Source organism: Poecilia reticulata, linkage group LG10, assembly GCF_000633615.1.
Source record: "Poecilia reticulata strain Guanapo linkage group LG10, Guppy_female_1.0+MT, whole genome shotgun sequence".
NCBI classification, from domain to species: Eukaryota; Metazoa; Chordata; class Actinopteri; order Cyprinodontiformes; family Poeciliidae; genus Poecilia; species Poecilia reticulata.
In genome coordinates this window covers 19,320,167-19,339,375 of record NC_024340.1, presented here as the reverse complement: position 1 = coordinate 19,339,375, position 19,209 = coordinate 19,320,167, and the positions used below count along the sequence as shown (strand labels likewise).

Below are 19,209 nucleotides of genomic sequence, written 5' to 3'. Positions count from 1 at the left end.
ACCATTTATCATTTTCTTCCACTTCACAAGAATTCGCTTACTTTGTATCGGCCTTTTACCCGAAATCCAAATGAACATTCAAGTCTAGCTAAAAACACTCTTTCAAGACGCCTGTGTACTTGGGGGGGGTATTCATTGCAGTAATTGAGGTCACCAGATTTCTGCATGGGTTATGTGACTTTTCCATGTTAGAAAAACGGCAGCTGATAAACGAATCAGGTTTATATGGAATGACATCTCTGTGAAAGAATGCTGCACAATTCTAAGCACTTTAAATTTAATGGTGAACATGCTGAGGCCAAAAGTGTGAAAATGCAGCCGTTTCAATAGATGTCCTCAGATGTGGAGCTGCTGGGGAAGCAGGTGTTCTTACAACTGAAATAACCACTTGGAGGACATAACTATGTTTCAAAAACCTGGAAAACATCTTTATAAATATACCTTAATGGTTGTGATCTATGGTTCCGTTTACAGATTTTTTTTTTTTTTCCTGCTGAGGCATTTTTTTTCTCTCCATGCTTGTAGTTGGTCCCAGCAGGTGATGATTTCCTTCCAGACCTAATGGGGTGTTTCCATTTGAAGTCTTGTTGTTTATGGCCTTGGTCCAGAGGCTTTATATTCCTAATTGGTGCTGAAGGGGCTTCACTTTAAACATTTTTTTTTTGAAGAGGAGGAGACAAGATTTTGGTCTGAAAGTTTGGGAAAATCCAATTGGACAGAGGATAAAGTTACTGAAAGGAGGACAGAGGGGTTTGATATTTAGCCCACCGGTCCTGTTGGACCAGTGAAGACAGCCTCCTTGGCCTGGTAAGTGGAACATTTATTTGCATCATGAAACATTTGCAGCTACGTCATTCAGTTAATTGTGTTTAAGCTGTACTTTAAAGATTAGGAGATGTTTTTTTGTTGTTGTTTTTAAAATATGTTAAATACAAATACTAATATGTGCTAGTTTCTTAGCATTTTTTGGAATAGAAAACATTTTTAAGCCAATCCAATACGACGAGGACCTGTAAGTTGGTTATTGTATAAATAAATTGTACATTTTTCTACCATTTCTTTTTTTGTTTGTTTTGTGGGCTGCAGATTCAACATGATTTCTTTATCCTGCTTGCTGGGACCGCTATGCGGTCTCTTCTTTCTCTCAGGTCGGTGTCGATTTCTTTCACTTTGCAGCTATTTTTGGAAACCACTATTCAATAATCAATAAACGTATTTCCTTTCGCAGGCCTGTTGGAGGCCAAATCTTTGCTCAGTGCCATCAAACAGGAAGGTACGGACCCCAAATCCCTTAAAGCATTTTAATCTTTGATATGTTTTTTTTTTTATATATATAGTGTGTTTGGGGTTTTTCTAACAGAGATGGTGCCTTTGAGTGACGTGAGCATCCACTCGGAGAAAGCCAACGAGTTCCTGTCTCACTCCAGACCGAAGCGCAACGCGGCGGACCCCAGGTGGTACCGAGGAAACCCGGACTTCCAGGCGTACTACAGATACTACAGCAGCATCGGGCACACCGAGGGGGTAACAGTCTACCATAATAATGTCAACATCAAACCACTTTTCACTTGCTTTCAATTTAGAATGTTTCATTTAGTGGAAAAAAAAAAAAAACGCCAAGCAACATCTCATATAAGCTGACAGAATGCTTGTCAAAACCAGAGTCAAGTTGTTTACAATGGAACAGAATATTTCCAAGCAAATTTTCTATTATTTTATTTGCTCACTTTTTTTTTCAGCTAGAGAATTTTTTTCTTTCTTTCATTACGTGTTGAGTAGCTGCCATTTGTTTTTCAAACGTGACTGACAACCAGCCCCATCAGTGATTTTTGGCTAGCAGTTGTGCTAGCAAGCACATAGAACTATTATAACTATTGAACTTTTAAACACTTACTGCTGTAAGTGTTTAATTCTACATCCGTTGTTTAAAGGAACACATAAATAATTAAAAGTTACATTATGGTGTGAAAATCACAAAAAGTCCTCTCACCTTGATGTCAAGTGTCAAAGTGCTAAAATAAAAATGTATCTGGTCTGAGAATTTTGTTTGGAGATTCACACACACAGACAGCTCCTTCTATGTTTCAAACTCAAGGCTCGAGGGCCAACTCCGGACCGCCATAGCTTTTTATGTGGACCTCCGGACTCTAGAGGGCCACATAAACAGAACCTTCAAGATAACTGTTCTTAAATGGTGTTTTAATCAAATCAAAGCTGTTTTTACTCATATACTGTCAAATTACTTTAATGTGATAATACATTAAAGTATTTTAATGTATTATCAAGTAAGTTCGAAATTAATTTATCTTAAGCAGTACCTATTGAATGCAAAGGCAGCTATTTATTAATATTTTAACAATTTGTTAATGGGTTTTATCAACACAGCCTAGTACAACTGGCCCTATGAGAATATTCATAATTTTGATATGTCTTAAAGTGAAAATGAGTTTGACAAGCCTACCTAAAGTGTGAGATTAGCGACAGTTCCACTGACTTTAAAATTGTACATATTGAAATTACTAAAATAAATTTTCTTAATAGAAAACACGGCAATTTAAAAAAATGAAAGTGTTATTGCACTATGATGAGGTAGTTTTTCGACTGTTTAAAAAAAAAGGTGTATTTTGCAACGCTACCAATGGAAACACTTTTTTTGGGTCACACGAGTCACGTGATCAACAACTGGATGTTACTAGATGAAGAAGTTGATAGAAAGTGGTTTTAATGTCTTATTGCGTGAACAAACCTATTCACATATGATTTTAATTGAGTTTCTTATCTAATGGAAACACAATTGCAAAATTAAATTTTTTTTTATATTAACAGAATATCCACAAGTAGGTTGTGACAACCACACTGATCTGCCCTTTCTCCTCTCAGCTCTACGAGATCGACAAGCTGCGGATGCTCTACCAGCAGATGAGGTACCTGGAGCACGCCTACGGCCCCAACGCCTCCTACTTCCAGAGCAAACTGGGCGTGCCAATGATCATGTGCGACCCAGTCACAGACAAGAGGTGCAAATACGCCGCTCCTCCACCACCACCTCCGATGAAAGGAGTCCCGAAGCCCATCAATCCTACGGAGGGTCCGCCTCCTCTTCCTGCCGCTCCAGCCATTTCCCAGGCAGATGTGCTTTTCCTGTGCAACAACAAGGACCCCCTCTGCAAGCCGCACATCGTCTACTTGCCCACCGGCGCTGTTCCGGTGCTCTGCGACCCTCGGTACCACCCCCACTGTACCCCGCAGAAAGCCCCGCCGCCCCCGCTGGTGGTTCCTAAGCAACCTCATCACAAGAAGCTGCCTCCGCCTCCTCCGGTTTTGGTCAAGAAGTCTCCTCCTCCGGCCCCCATCCGCGTCTTCAAGGGTATGGAGTACGACTGCGACCCCTACTGGGACCCCGACTGCCTGATTGACAACCCTCCAAGACCTATCAAGGGGAAGCTCGTGGGCCCCCCGCCCCCACCTCCACCCGAGGAGGAAGAAGAGGAGGCTGTAGAGGAGCCAGCGCCTCCTCCGCTCAAAGAGAAGAAACTCAGTTTCCACCCGTACCCCTACTTCCACTCTTATGACCCCAGGGATGAACTGTACGACCCGGTCCGCTTCCAGTACCCCCAGTCAGATGATGCCGCTGACGAGCCTGCTGACAAGTGAGCAGTCCTCTCACTGCCTGAGAAAAAAAAAAAGTCTCGTTTCCACGGACTTTGAAACATTCATCTGGTGTCAAAGAAATGTGTTGATATGATTATAAAGAGATCTTATTGTATTTATCATCACTGTCACAATGTAAAAAAAAAAAAATGCTGTTGTCAGCCAGTGTTTTAGTAAAGAGGCAATAAAATAAGAGAAATTTGGTTTTCATCAGTTGTCGAGTTGAATTTCGCCTCTTAAAAAGGTGCAAAATGATGCAAGAACAAGATTCACTCCTCCCAGAGCCACATGGCGGCTAAAAAACAAACCTTGTAAATGCTTAACACACAAGCAGGGGGTCATTATGTCGGCTTCTGCTGTGCATTTAATACCCAAACAAATGCTGACTCAGGTTATCCACGTTAGTCTCTACGGCTATAAGTGGCTTCCTGTGCTGCCACGTTTACCTGCCTCCTTCAACCCTCTGCAGGCAGTCACGCAGCAGGAACGCAACTTCAAAAAAAACGAGTTGATTGTAAAACCCTCAAAGCTCCTGATAATAAACCCACAGCTTCACATTACAAAACTTTCACGAGCTTGTTTAAAACTGCTGACCTATACGTTTCTGGGGTCTTTATAATTACTATAGTAAAAGCCCTGTTAAAAAAAAAAGAATTACCTTCTGGAAGAAGACACAAAGCACCATGAAAAAAAACAACATTTTATTACATACAGAAACGTGAAACAATAAAACGAACCGGGTAAAATAACGTCCATGTTCAGCGATCTCACTGCTGTAGAGAGGTTTTAAACTGATCTGAGTGGTTTTGGATAGATTGAAGGTGTAAAATCTTTTTTTATTTTAATTTATTAACTGATCGGAACACAAACAAAAAGAGAGAACAGAAAAGAGTGTTTGCCTCCCTGTCAGCTCAAAAGAAGAGTCCTCTCATCCTCCGGCCGATGCCCTGCCTGTCGTACAGGACGTTGAACTTGTTGATGAACTGGTTCATACTGTTGCAGGTCTTGGTGATGGTGCCTAAGTAGGCCATGAGCCCCACGTCGTTACATTGCTGCAGGGAAACAGGAAATGAGAAAAGTGAGAAACAGCGAAAAGTGTTCATCTCTGAACTTGCTGAACTTCTTTCGTTGAACAACACTTAAACTGTTGCCACCATCTCAAAAGCCTTATCATGTTATTCTGTTAAGCCGTGAATTTTCAGTAAAACACAAAGGCAACCAAATCCGACTCAAATCCAACTTTTTCACGGCAATCTGATTCTGACCTTTTCACCCAAATAACAAAAAAAAAAATCTGGTCTGACCACGTCTTTATGTTTTATGTTAGATCTGCATTCGATAGTATTCAAAGAGTTTGTAGTCAGAAGGGTCGTGAGGCTCTTTATCCAACACTGAAGTGAGACATGCATCACAATTCTGCACCAGAAGTAATCAGATGGGTTAAATACAGACATAAACAATGGCTTAATACTAGGATTATGAGCTTATAAAAGAGCTCTGCCACTGAAGCGCATCACATCACCAGCAGACCACTGCTGGTTTAACAAAGCACCTTCTGTAACTTCTCTACAAAAGTTACAGGAAATTCTCCACAAAACGCCATTTCAATTAGTTTTGCTTTCTTTTTGTTAACTTCCTTTGCCTGGTTATAATCTTCTGCCAATAATGTCGACTTATTTCTGTAAACAGAGCGCCGCTGTGTGACACAACTTTCTTCTTCTGCGCATACGGGCTTTCAGAAGTCTGACTGCAGTCGCATTTAATTAGCAGTCTGAACAACCATGCAAAAAAATTGCTTTTAGTCAGAAGATATATTTTCAGCAACTATGTGTCTATTCGTTCCTCTAGGACAGGGGTCAGATTTTGTTTTGAGTTGCACAATATCAGAAAATCTTGCAGTGGCATTAACATTAGATTATGCCACTGCAAATTGCGATATTTGCCAATTTTCTTATTTCCTCTCATTCTAACCTCGGGATCCTGACATTCTTTGACCTTTAGCATATCGGGTAAAGCCATTTATGTCCAGTGTTAAGCAGCTGCACGCATGAGACTGTCCAACTAAATATTACATCAGCATATAAATTATTAGTTGATAACATTTGGACTCCAAACAGTCCTTGCAATAAGAATCTTGCACACACTGATACTGTACAGACAATATATTTTTGTGTAAAGAAGTAATTGACCTTTTCCACTTAGCCAGACCCAGCGCCGAGCCAGAACCACTTTGCCACTGGACCGGAGGAACGAATCATTTTTGTGCCAAGTTTAAAACTCTGGAGTTTGTGTTTTGATTGGTTGAATGAAAAATAAAAAAAGTTGGCGTCACAATAACACAGCCTGTCTCCAATTTTCTTCACAGTCATGGAGTTTTAATAGGTTGACGCGCCACTTACTGCTCATCATTTTCCTCTGAATCCATAAACCCCATTTCTGACTCAGCTCTATAAAACTGTTGGTCTTTTAATATAATCAGGCAGTGTTAAGGAAAAAAATTGCTCTCGAACCTCTAGAACTCGTGTTTTCCTGCTTCTGGTGCAGATGAAGTATCAGCTGATTGAAGTGTTCACGCTAAGAATTTTGCCTGTGTTACTCCATGACATAGATAGTTGAATAAGTGAACCCAAATGCTTGTTAAAAAAAAAAAAAGAAAAAAAGAAGAATCCTCAGTTATGGGGATTACATACATCATAGAAGTCAGTTTTGAATTTTGTGGTGCTGAGGACTGGCAGTCTGTGGCAAAGAGCGTTCGCTTCTCGCAGGATCTCGTGGTTGAACGGCACCTCTCCTGTCACACAAACACAGAAGAACGATGAATCCAGTGGGATAGCGCTTAAGGATGTAGTCCAAGTGCAACTTAAAATTAAGGAGGTGTTTTTGAAAAGAAAAAAAAAAGGAGAGGAAATATTTGGTGACAGGTGATTTGTATATATATTTCTTAATATTCTTTCCCCTTCTGTGCCTCATAAATATGATTGCTTACCTGCTTCGACGGCTTTGACGTACTCTAGAATGATCTTTACTCGGCTGTGGAGCATCTTTATCGCGCTGTGCTGGGCAATAAGGTGTTCAGCCACTAACGCAGAAAACAGAGGGACAAATAAGTGTCAAAGCATCCAGTTACTCAACTATAGAATTCATTTAAATGACAATATGCGCCATTAAATTGATCTGAATGAGAAGGGATTGTATATTCTCATGTAATCTGTGCTACAGGCACAAAAAAATGATCAAGCGGCAATTAAGTGATTTATGGCGATAAGCTTACTTACCAGTCGAATTTTCCCCGGTTCCAGTGGCTGTCATTCGAGCCACGTGGTCAACACCAATCCTCTCTGCTTCCTCTGTGGCTAAAGTGTATGTCAGCTCAGCAAACAACATGGTGGCCTGGTTAAAAACAACAACAAAAAACCCCCCATAAATAAACAGGAAATTAAGTTAATATGGTAGGAAAAATGCATTTCGACTGAGCTGGGTCGGAAGTCTTACCTCGCCACTGATGATGTCTATCACAGATTCATAAACGCTAACAGGAAGCTGAAGGAAAAAAAATGAAACGGAAGCAGCGGGATCAAAATGAAATCCACCTACAGCTACTTCAGCCTTGAACTGGAAATGGAGGTAGACTTACGTCAGTGTGTTTGGTCATCGGGTTAAGTTTGAGGAAGAGGGGGCTCTCGATGATCTCACACACCTAGTGCAAAAGGAAAACAGGAAATAAATAAGGTTCATGTTTCATCATTTTGATCACTGATTTTAGCCTTAAGCTGCTGCTACTGGCTTTTGTGTTCACAAACCTGTTTGTGGATGTGAATGTCTGACTGGTCTGGAGGACCACCTGTGGTGTACCAACCCAGGAACTCCATTTCCTTGAAGACCTGTTTAACTGAGGGACATAAAACTGGTGTCATATTTTATAATTTTTGTTTGCTGCACAAACAAATGTTCTACAGGGCTTTGTGACGGGCACAACCAAACATTAAATCTGTTGAAATATGAAGAAATATGAAGTAGAGGATTATGGTCACGATATCTCAGATCCTTATTTATTTCTCTGTTTTGTGAAGACATACATTTTCAGAAACTATTATAACCAGTTTTCATGCCTTTCAGTTCTTTCCAACTCATGAAGCTACTTGGTTTAAGGCAAGTTTTACAAATACTTTTGTCTCTTCTTAGCAGGTTACCAAAGTTGGAAAAATGACTAGAAATAATGCTCCAATAAGATTCCAATTTTAACTTGTGAAAATGTTAAAATTCAACATGTTCACAAATGTTGAATTTATGCTCCTTGAAATTGTCTTATGCTATTCTAAATTTGTCAAACTGTTCTCTTTGGCATTGACAATGAAATCATTGATTCTTACATTGTTCCTCCTTTGTGTAGTAATACTCCTTGTCGATGTGCACTTTCTCATCTATGGTGTGAGACATTAGTTCAAAGGAGTTCATCACCTCAATGTTTCTACCCTCCTGTTTCCCGATCAGAGCGCCAATCACTGAGAAGACAGAGCAGACAATTAACAACTGTGTATCTAAATTAATGCCGCTATAAACAAACTTCTGTTGTTCTTTTAAATGTCAATGCTTGTCAACATATGCCAAAAAAACTCTTAACATGGTACCGTCTTTATAAATGCATAACCATATGCTAAAATATAAAGAACTGAAGCTAAATCACACATACCCTGCATTGGTCGGCCCTCCTGGGACCGGATGCGTATCCAGTGGTCTGATATGTTGAGGATAACCAAAGGGTGTAAGGCCACAGAAACACTCCCAGTGACCCCTGAGGCCATAACACTGGGGCTGGCTGCAGATATATGAAGAAACACACAAGGTGGGCTTTAGCAGGAAATTGACTAAAACACACAAAAATCTAGACTAAGCAAATCTTAATAATGGTTACAAACAAGAATGAAAAGAGATCGGCAGAGGAGGCAGTGCCAGTGATGCGTCAAGAATTCAGGTTATCCAATAAGCCCAAACCATGCGTTTTAGGTGCTTTTCATACACAGATTCATGTGTAATCAGACTAGTCAAACTAAATATAATTACATAGAGATTTTAATTTGTTTGCATTTATTCCAGTCTGGTCTTAGTGATAACTAAGCACAGTCAAATTTAGTTTATAATTGTTTAACCCACTAATTAGCAGACTTACATAAAAGCCATCTGAATTGCTTCTACTACTTTATCCAGATCAACCTCAACTTTAAGTGTCTGGCAATTATTCAGTGTGTTTTGGCTGTTGTTTTTTTTAAACTTAATTCTATCTTACCTTAATTATACCTCTAGTTTTACCACATTTTATAACATTTAAATTTTTTTTGTGATTTTTTTGTTCATTAATAAATGCTTATTGCAGTTGCCCAAAACAATTGCTTAACCCACTAAAATGTAAGTCAACTTAATTGACTTATATTTTATCATTGGATTATTTTTATTATTTGTAATCTTAGTTTCAACATTTATAAGAATTTTAGAGTCTGTGCTTTTCAGGATTTTTATGTCTACCTCTAAACAGTTATTCCAAGGGATTTGCATGTCACAGTAATAATAAAAAGTGACATCATCAGGCTGGATTGTGTAATTTAAAACACACACAAAGACCTGCTAAAGACATGCTCCATCAAAAATACACTAAATATATGCTGACATTAGGTAGTGCATGAGAAATTAAGTGAATAACACCGAACCAGGGGGAAATGTATTTTCAAACTGTTCAAAAGGTATGTAATACCAAATGTATGGTTAACATTACTCAGATTAAATACTATCGGTGCGCTGTAATCTTCAAGTGACATTTTTGTTTGCTTACTGAAATAGGCAAATAAAACAAAGATTCATTAAAATATTGTCGGTGTGGAAAGATTAAGATTCACGCAATAAATTCAGACTCGGGAACAGAGTGAATGAGAAGTGGCCGTTTAACATTCAAAGTGAAAAATAACAGAAGACAGAGATGTGAACGTTATCCTGGTTGTGTCAGCAACCTTAAAACACGACAAAATCTCCAGTTACGATCACTTACAACCAAAATATACAACACGTGATGCAACCTCCATGGTCATTCATGTTGGTGCGAGGTTTATGTGGTGGGTTAAATTATAATTACTTGCCTGTTCCATCCACTTCCATTCCTCCACCATTGCTGGTCGCCATCTTGTCCGGTGTTGTGTCGACAAAAGCAACGCCGTCAGGGGAAGATCATTTCAAAGACGCTCGTTTTCCTGTTTACGTTTGCTAGCGTGTTCTCGCAAGTGAATGGACAAAGTAACGCGTGTTTTCCAGTGCTATTAAATGCCTTATACTGATATCAGTTCTCCAACTATCTTGTCAAATAGTCTATTATTAGAAAAAAAAAAAAAACATTTTCTCTGAGCTACAAGAGAATTTCCGGGTGAAAATCCTAGGAACTGAGCCTCCGTCTATTGCCACCATAAATATATAACATAATGAAATGCGTTATGATTTTATTGTTAGTTGGAAAGCGCAAGTATATGTACTATTGTTGAATTTAACAGAAGTTATTGAAGAATAAAAATGTCTTAAAAAGGCGCTTCCGGTGACTGAATTGCATGCTTATGGTTGGTATACCTTTTTCAGCGCAACACCGGTAAACAGCGCAAGCGCAAGAGATTGTTCGCTTAATGAACGTTAGGTGGCAACACTTCCTCTGCCAGTCTTCTTAAATAAGGTGCAGTCCTTTGCTCTTTTTTAATACTTTTTCCAGTGCCATTTAGAGAAAGGCTGCATCGACCGAGTCGCTATTGTACCAGCGAAAATTAACACATACTTCTGATTTCTTCACCGGTTTAGGTCACTCAGTGTAAGGGCAGCTGTTTCTTGGGGATTGCTGATTTAGGCGCAACCCTTGTGCGTCAGGATATAGGTCCGTGTTGAGAGTTTTGTTTACAAAATGGATGAATTTAAAGGCTGTAATCTTGACTACTTCCCAGAGAACATTTTAATTGACGTACTCTCATACTTAAGCGTCAGAGAGCTCGTCAGAGCTGGGAGGTAAGTATTTTAGCTTGTGAAACAAAAAGCAGCTTTTTCTTTGTTGTGACTCATTCAAATAAGGTTTTTTGTTGTTGCTTTTTTTTTTCCTGCCGTGTTTGTAGAGTGTGCAAGAGATGGAAACGCCTCGTTAAAGACCAAAGACTGTGGAGAACAGTTGATCTGACTGCATGGAAAGGGGTAAGAGTAGATTTTTGTTCATAATTTGTTTTACAAAAGTATTTACGTCCTTTAAACTTTTCCACATTGCCACAAGCTTCGATATATTTTAATTGGGATTGTATTTCTTAGAGCAATACAAAGTAATTCGTAACTGGGAGGAAGGGAAAAATTAACGGATACAGGGATCTCAAAACTTTCCACAAATAAAAATCTGAAAAGATTGGTGTGAATTGGCAATCTGCCCTTTTTACTCTGATATACCTGAATAAAGCCACATTGATGAGAACACGCTTTTAGAATGAGTTTACTTGAATGTGTACCAGTGAAGTGTCAGAGAATATTAGAAACGTTTACGTGACTTGTAAAAGCTGTGACCAAACTGCTCATATCAATGTTCAATTCAGAATGCATACATTTTTCTTTTCACTACTGTTTTGTGTGATATAGAATATACCATATTTCTATTTTATTCTTTTACTTTTTAAAGCCCCAGTTATCCTGACTTGCACTATACATCTTTATTACAAAAAATGTTTGTGAAAATACCATATTTCTTTATTTTCTAAAATTGCTGTGTATGAAGCAATTTTACATAATGTTCATGTATGATGCTATTGTCTACAGATACTTTATTGTCCTCCTATGTCACTATGTGTTTGGGCACCTTATGCAGTCAGTGATAGAAACGGATAGTTTTTTTTCTTTCCACCTCTCACACATCCATTCACGGTCTGTCCTCTGTGTATTAGGTGACGTCCCGGATCCTTTGGTTCCTTCTGCGTCAGTACCTGGGTTGTGGACTGAGGTGCCTTCGCTTGCGTGGTTTGCTGCTCTCTGCCCGAGGCGGCACCTTTCTCTCTGAGTCTTGGCTCAAGGCTTTGTCCACCAAATGTCCCCGCCTGAGTAAACTCTGTCTTCTGCATGCTGATCTCAGAAGCTTACCAAACTGCCAGATCCTGCCCGGATCTTTGCGGGTGCTGGAGTTGCGTGGCTGTGAGCTGCCTCGTAGTTTTTTCAATCAAAGCTTGCCTACTTCACCTGCTCTACCTCATGAACGAGCCGAAGCCACGTGTAGCGTTGGTGCTCAACAGAAAGGACGCTGCCAGAAAGGGAAGGGGACTGCTTCTCCTTCAGGAATTGGTGTTGAGAGGTTGGTCCTCAACAACGTCCCATCTTTTACAGACCAGCATCTGCAGAATCTGGCATCCTGGGAGAGGCTGAGTCGGCTGGAGTTACGTGATACCTTTCGTGTAACAGCAAATGGACTTAGGAGCTGTGCAGCCAAAGAAGGGCTCTCAGGCTTGGAAGGGCTTTCAAGACTCAAATATCTTGAAATAGGCATTACAGGGCGACAGGGCTACCAGTTACAGATGGCCTCCCTTGGACTGGGGGCGGGGTGGCTTGGACTGGAGGAGCTGAGTCTTGGTGGGAAGGAGGTGGGACCGGGCTTGCTCTGTGCCAGCCGTCTGAAGGACCTAAAATGTCTGCACCTTTGGGCCTGTACACTCAGCGAGCTGCAGATCGTGCGGAGCTGCAGGATGCTCCGCGGGCTCCGCCAGCTGGAGTTTTTAGACGTTACATTCCAGCCCCGGCAGAGTCCTCCTGCAGAGGAAGGACAGGAGCAGGAAGGTGGTGAGGAGCAGCAGAATGAGGAGGGAGGTACTGGTGGAGAAAGCAATGATGAGAACAGGACACTGGATGGGACTGATCCCTTCCCAAGTCTGCGCCGCTCACTGGCTGGTCTGTTGCCATCATGCTCGCTGGTTTTTACTAACTGCTCTGTTCAGGTAAATGTAGACTGAATCTATTCAAGTGGCTAACAAGCATCTATTCCCTTTACAAGACATTTACTGGGAGATTTTGGAGTTTCTATAGGCAACATAGAAAACATGACAGGGTCTTGCAATGACTATAGACTATAGTGTAACAGTTTGTGAAAATATTTTTACAAAATTTGTTAATGTAATAGGGAAAAAAGAGCTAGACCATCTTGATTGGATTTGGCCTCGATTGTAGAGCTCTTAGTTTTGTTACGCCTAGTAAAGAATACACATAATGTTTCAGTTCAAGTAGAAAAAGTTCTAACGTTTTCATCATTCAAAGCCACATAAAAATGGAAACAAAATTATTTTAAAGAAACTTTAGATTTTTCAGATTTTCTTAGATCTTTAAAAGATCACTTTTTTCAAAACTTATTGATTCGCTTGAACACTTTGATCAAGCAATATTCTTCAGAACTGTTTCTGAGCTGCATGTTCATTAAGTAACAGTTAAGTTTAACTACAAGCATTATCTTACTGTTACTATATTACCAACCAGTCGGTTTAAAGCAGGTGTGGGCAACTTGAGGGCCGGTCTCCTGCAACGTTTAGATGTTGCTCTACCTCAACACACCTGAGTCAAATAATGAGGTCATTAAGCAGGACTCTGGAGGACTTGACTGCACTTAGGAGGTGATTCAGCTGTTGGATTCAAGTACCAGGATTGCTCACCCCTGGTTTAAAGTAACTAAGGTTATTACGCAAGGAGAAATGTGTTTTCACATTGAGAAAAAACTAAATCATTTGCTGATCTTAATGAAAGACAAAGCAGAACATTCACTTGTTGGCTGTCAACAGACATGCAGGTGTTTGAGTCAAAGTACTGAAGATGCCATAAGAAACAATCCACCTGTTTCCTGTTGCCTAACTGCTTTCTTTTTCTAACTTTGTATACACTCAGAAAATCATGTATTTTCTCATATGAAGGCTGGTTTAACATTTTTATGACTATATTCTTTCATTGAGTCTTTGCTGATGTGAATTTTAAAGGTGATGAGTAGAAAATGATATCAATGTCTTTATTTTATTATCAACAAAAATCATGAAATATTTGGAGTAAGGATCTAAAGTTGCATTTGACTTCAAATCTTGTAATAATGAAATTGTTGAAAATACTTTTTTTGCAAATAAATTCTGAGTCATAAATTGTCTTTCCTTGTTTCCTTGTTACCTAGGTTTTTGTTAGGTAAACTTCTCTACTTTGGATTTAACTTCATGTTAAGTGCCAAGAAAGAGTATTTGCCTCCTTGTAGATTTCTTATATTTTGACTTTTTCTCCCATTGAAAGATTTTTCCACCATGAAGCAAAATTTAACATCTGACAAACATTACAAGAGCAAATGCAACACAATTTTTAAGTGCTGATCTTTATTTTTCAGCAGAAGAAAACATCCACAAGCCATTTAAAGAAAAAGATAATTCCCCTCTGCTCTATGGAGGACCAAAACCGACATAAGAAATAAAAGCATAAATATATGTTTAGTTTTTCATTTTCCTTACACATGAGTGTTCAGTGTTTAATAAGACACTTATTAAACCAACATAAGTGTCTTATTATGTCGGTTTTGGTTTTCCATACTCTAACCGGGTGACACAACTTGGCATGAAAAGTCATTGCTGCCTCTAGTCAATCGCAGAGACAGTGTCTGAAAAATATCCAACTTAAAACTATATTTACTGCAAGAGTACAACCATTATGAGAGTAAAACCGAACGTTTAGAGTGGAAGGGGAGGGATTTGTCCAATCAAAACGATTTAAGGGTAGCGTCGTAGAACTCCAACAACTACCCATCCCCTTCCCATACCGTGGTCCACAGCATGCGAAGCACAACGTAGGGCGGGTCAAATGATATTACGGACCAATCACGCACTTCCTTCCGCTAGCTGTTCCAACCAATGGAATGGATTTGTGTATACATGACTGACAAATCCTATGCGAGCAAACAGACATTTTGAAAACTTTGGCGGCCTGAGTTGTTTTAAAGTCAAAGTTGGACTCAACGGTTTTAATATTAAAACCTTTCTTTGTTTCTGAAATGCAGGTAATTATTACGCTTTCATATCAACAATTAGATACAAGTAGATATAATTTTAGATTTTTGGACAGCTTTTCGGAATATGTTGTTGATGCTCTTTAGCTAATTTTAGCTTCGTGTCTTCAAACAAATAACGTTAACAGGAGGCCAAATTGTACACATAGAATGACCTATTTTCAGCTAAGCTTTATATAAGTGAGCAAACATGATGTAAAGTGGTGATTAAAGTAAACTCTGGGGTTTGAAATATTAACTAACGTCAGCGTTCTTCAGTTTTTAAAGTGAGTGCCTATCTTTGTTTAACTAGGCTAGATCGTACCAACACCATTTTGCCAGTAATTTTCAACGTAATACAATCCCAACATTTACTTTACCCCTTATATTGGTGAAAAACAGCAAAAAGAACATTTTAGCTGTAGATGGATTTGACTCGGTACTCAAATATGTATTAAGGTACATTTCTTCAGAATCGGGGACCAGTAGAATCTGATCCTTTTTTCCTTTGTTTACAGAATAAAGAAAATTATGAGCCGAAGGGTCTTCAAAGGCAGGTTAGTGGTAATTCTTCATTTAAAAAAAAAGTTAAGCTCAACCTTTATTATGGTAAACCTATGAAAATACACTTACTTGGAACATGGGATTCAATATTGGTTGAAGTAACTTTTGTTAGAAGGAATGATTGTACTCTTCTATCTTTCTACTCTGAATTTCAGTCACCCCTGAGTGTGACTGGACCACAACGTGTTCTTGTGAAGCCAAAAGCTGATGCAGAGAAAAGCTATGTTGCAGGTAAGTCTTTCCTTATATGTGCAAATCAGATTAGCATAAACTCATATCTGTAGTAGTTTTTCATGAATTATTGCTTTAAGGTCCTGCGAGAGAACGTGTTGGCTCATCTTCAAATCCACCACCAAAGTAAGTCCATAAAAAAAAAGCATCTTATCTGTTTATTTTGCTATATGATGATAAACATTTTGCTATTTAATATCAGGAAATTTACAATTGACGACTTCGACATTGGTCGACCTCTTGGAAAGGGCAAGTTTGGCAATGTCTACCTCGCAAAGGAGAAGAAGCACCAATTTATTGTGGCGCTGAAGGTGTTGTTTAAGTCCCAGATGGAGAAGGAAGGTGTGGAGCATCAACTGAGGAGAGAAATTGAAATTCAGTCACATTTGAAGTTAGTAATTCAGGTTTTGTCATATTTTTTTACTGTTACTTGTGTTTTTTGTGCAAGCGTTTTTCTAGCATTTTTGGACAGCTCAAAACTTAGCTTAAACTTATAAATGGTCACAACAAAGATTATAATATTAGCTTTCAAGGGATTTGTGTAAATATTTATCACATCACTATTGCAAACCTATAAGGTATTGGTTGCACCACTTAAGAATAGTTATTGAGTTTAATTTTGTAGTAAAACACTATCTTTGTGATGGTTATTTGACTATTCTGGAAACATTTTAGGTAAAAATTATGATTACAATTAAGTGTCCGTTTTCTTCAGAATAAAGCTTGCAAAGTCAGTCATGCTTTTGCCACATTTTATGTATTTTTGTTAGAATTAGAGAGAAAAATACAAAGTAGAGTATAAACTTCAAGTGGAGGGCAAATTATACATAATGTTTTTTTTTTTGCTTGTGTGTTTTTTTTTTTGAAATGATTATGAGGTGTGCGTTATTCGTCTTCCTCTACTCTGATTCGGTGCAAACTTCTCTGGAAGTTTTAAGATGGGCTAGCTATCTTATAAAGCAGTATCTTAAGCCATAGGCATTTTACAGAGTATTGTTTTATCTATTTTCCAAAAATAATATTGTACAACTGCACATAAAATCTAATAGAAAACACTGAAGTGTGTGGTCCTAATTTGACAGGTTTTTGAGTTAGTCTGAGGGGATAACAGTGACAGATTCTTGTTTTATTCTTTTTATCTTAGGGGCATATCTTATTTGATCATTTCTACACATTTTAAGTCCGTTTATTCAGTATTTTTTCTTTCTCTTAGACATCCAAACATCCTGCGTTTCTACAATTATTTCCATGATCGCAAGAGGGTTTTCTTGATACTGGAGTACGCTCCACGTGGAGAAATGTACAAAGAGCTCCAGAAGTATGGACGGTTTGATGATCAGCGCACTGCAACGGTAAAAGCTGATCTTAAAAAGAAAAAACGGAGGACGTCGTCTTCAATTTCTTGTATATTTGCGTCAGTGCATTAGTCAAATGCTAATTTAAACTTCCAGTACATGGAGGAGATATCTGACGCGCTGATGTACTGCCATGAGAAGAAAGTGATCCACCGCGACATCAAGCCAGAGAATCTACTTCTTGGTTTTCGTGGAGAACTGAAAATAGCTGACTTTGGTTGGTCTGTCCATGCACCTTCTCTAAGGTAAGAACCTAACATTTCTGAGAACCACTGTTGGATTATGCTGCGCCTTAAAGTAACTTATTTCAGCTTTTTTATGCTCTTGTTAATCCTTCTTAGACGTCGCACCATGTGCGGGACATTGGATTACCTTCCTCCTGAGATGATTGAGGGACACACTCACAGCGAGAAAGTGGACTTATGGTGCATCGGAGTCCTATGCTACGAATGCTTAGTTGGCAACCCGCCCTTTGAAACAGCGAGTCATTCAGAAACATACAAGAGGATTACGAAGGTTTGTGTTTCTTTGCAGGTATAATAACTAGACTGCTGAATTCAGTCGTTGTGCATAGAAGAGTCTGGTTACTTTGAATAATGTGACATTTTGCTATATTTGGCTTCAAAGTAGGAATGATTCTGTATAAGGTTATTACAATATAACCTTGAGTAAACTAATTATGGTGATAAGGTACTTTCACATTTAAAACGTGTCTTTAATTTAAAAATGACAATTCTAGTTCCTGTTAAAACACTATATTGTATGTCAGTATTGGTCCTAAATACCTTGTGTTATGAAATAAATAAAAACGTAGGTATTTTTCACCATGCTGATCAGATTTATTTATTTTTTCTTAGGTGGATCTGAACTTCCCCAAAGTCATCTCTGACGGTGCACGGGACCTGATCTCAAAGCTGCTCCGCCACAACCCCATAGACCGTCTGCCTCTTCAGAATGTTATTGGCCACCCATGGGTGAAGGCCAACTCACGCAGATTCCTTCCTCCCACCTGCCTTACCAAGAAGCCCTGAACCCACCAGCCTCTGGCCTTTTTTTCTGAACGTTTTCAACTGTCCTTCAAAAAAAAGGACAGTTGAAAATTACATTTTGTAACTCGGGATACATTATACCGATAAGCGGCGGATATCTGCCTCATTTAGCTGAAACCTTTCAATAGGAGTTCTTTTTAAATTAAGGTTCACTTCTTTTGCTTCCAAGTGAAAATGCATTGTTATCAAAATTGATTGATTCTTGTTTGCAATCAACTTTTTTAATACGGTGTTTCTTGTATTTCTATTAGTAGTTCAGTGTATTGCTTTTAAGATGTTGTATACTGCCTTTAAATAAAAACTACTGCTATTATTATTGGCTCATTCAAGTATTTTCTTCAGATCAAGATGGGCAAGCTTGTAGCTCAGATTGGAAAGCATGCATAATTTTATCTACTGTTAAAGTTCTTAAAATTATTCTTTTATGAAAACGATTTTGTACTATGTAAAGTTTGTCTTAAATAGCACAGACACCTTTACATGTGTCTGCAACACATATAAAAGTTAACAGATTTTTTGTTTTTAAATATGCTGATCAACTTTGAGCTCTGTATTTAATATAGCAGTTCCAAATAATGTTTACTACTAATAGTGACAGTAACGATAGATTCCATTATTGTAGCTGCATAATTGCAGTTGTAGCTACAACTGCAAAATGATATAAATATATAGGTAGTCATTGATTTGCCCTGCAGATGTTCATGACAGCAATTTTTCGAGGACGTACGCCGTCAGGTAGCGTGGCCGAGCGGTCTAAGGCGCTGGATTAAGGCTCCAGTCTCTTCGGGGGCGTGGGTTCGAATCCCACCGCTGCCAAATAGCTTTTGTCTCCTTCGATTAAAACTAAAAAGGTCGAGTATGTCATTTTGCTAGAATTCTCAGTTTTCTTCAAATAGTTTCACGCATGAGTGTTTTGCTGTTTGACGCTCTGTTAAGTCAACTGTAAAACACATTTGATAGCCAAGAATTATGCACTTTTATCAAAACAGTATTTAACATACCGTTGTTGAAATGGGGCAAATTTACTTTTTAACTTGTTTGCTGGCTTCTCAGAATCGAATTAATTTGCTGAGACATAGAATCGAATTAATTTGCTGAGACATACCTTCTTTTTTTGTAGACAGAATTTGACGCCACTTGGGGGCGCTCTGGTTTTAAAACGTACGCATTGACAGCAGAAAAAAATATATTTCCAGTCATACACAACGGTAGAAAAGGTTACATTAACAATCAGCAAAAAAAAAAAAAAAAAATTAAGTGGATGAGTGATATCGATTTGAAGTGATGGAATCATATTTAAGCATAGTTTTAAGCAAGTTTT

The 19,209-nt window shown here is 38.7% G+C and overlaps 4 protein-coding genes and 1 non-coding gene across 6 annotated transcripts; 4 read left to right on the top strand and 1 right to left on the bottom strand.

Annotated features, from left to right (window-relative positions):
- Positions 1–536: 536 nt before the first annotated feature.
- Positions 537–3,861, top strand: and4 (actinodin4). 2 transcript variants are annotated; one of them, XM_008420525.2, is made up of 5 exons: positions 537–807; positions 1,087–1,148; positions 1,229–1,273; positions 1,361–1,524; positions 2,881–3,861. In XM_008420525.2, the coding sequence occupies exons 2-5, from the start codon at positions 1,094–1,096 to the stop codon at positions 3,652–3,654; spliced, it is 1,038 nt and encodes a 345-aa protein (XP_008418747.1). In that variant the 5' UTR covers positions 537–807; positions 1,087–1,093; the 3' UTR covers positions 3,655–3,861. The 2 variants fall into 2 exon arrangements, with proteins under 2 accessions (XP_008418747.1, XP_008418746.1); XM_008420524.1 differs by lacking the exon at positions 537–807 and having other exon boundaries at positions 991–1,148.
- Positions 3,862–4,331: 470 nt separating this feature from the next.
- cops6 (COP9 signalosome subunit 6) lies at positions 4,332–9,934 on the bottom strand. Its single transcript, XM_008420526.2, has 10 exons — positions 9,777–9,934; positions 8,342–8,467; positions 8,022–8,153; positions 7,452–7,540; positions 7,286–7,348; positions 7,144–7,191; positions 6,927–7,041; positions 6,638–6,730; positions 6,342–6,442; positions 4,332–4,703 (listed from the first exon to the last, which is right to left on the bottom strand). Exons 1-10 carry the CDS (start codon positions 9,817–9,819, stop codon positions 4,563–4,565), a joined length of 951 nt encoding a protein of 316 aa, XP_008418748.1. The 5' UTR covers positions 9,820–9,934; the 3' UTR covers positions 4,332–4,562.
- Positions 9,935–10,039: 105 nt separating this feature from the next.
- Positions 10,040–13,157, top strand: LOC103471496 (F-box/LRR-repeat protein 12). The gene is made up of 3 exons (XM_008420527.2): positions 10,040–10,677; positions 10,782–10,857; positions 11,589–13,157. The coding sequence occupies exons 1-3, from the start codon at positions 10,577–10,579 to the stop codon at positions 12,639–12,641; spliced, it is 1,230 nt and encodes a 409-aa protein (XP_008418749.1). The 5' UTR covers positions 10,040–10,576; the 3' UTR covers positions 12,642–13,157.
- A 1,413-nt stretch (positions 13,158–14,570) lies between these two features.
- aurkb (aurora kinase B) lies at positions 14,571–18,201 on the top strand. Its single transcript, XM_008420528.2, has 9 exons — positions 14,571–14,701; positions 15,208–15,246; positions 15,409–15,484; positions 15,565–15,610; positions 15,687–15,875; positions 16,698–16,836; positions 16,936–17,084; positions 17,181–17,355; positions 17,697–18,201. Exons 1-9 carry the CDS (start codon positions 14,696–14,698, stop codon positions 17,868–17,870), a joined length of 993 nt encoding a protein of 330 aa, XP_008418750.1. The 5' UTR covers positions 14,571–14,695; the 3' UTR covers positions 17,871–18,201.
- A 421-nt stretch (positions 18,202–18,622) lies between these two features.
- Positions 18,623–18,704, top strand: trnal-aag (transfer RNA leucine (anticodon AAG)). Its single transcript has one exon. It is a non-coding gene; the product is annotated as a tRNA-Leu (tRNA).
- The last annotated feature ends 505 nt before the right edge of the window (positions 18,705–19,209 follow it).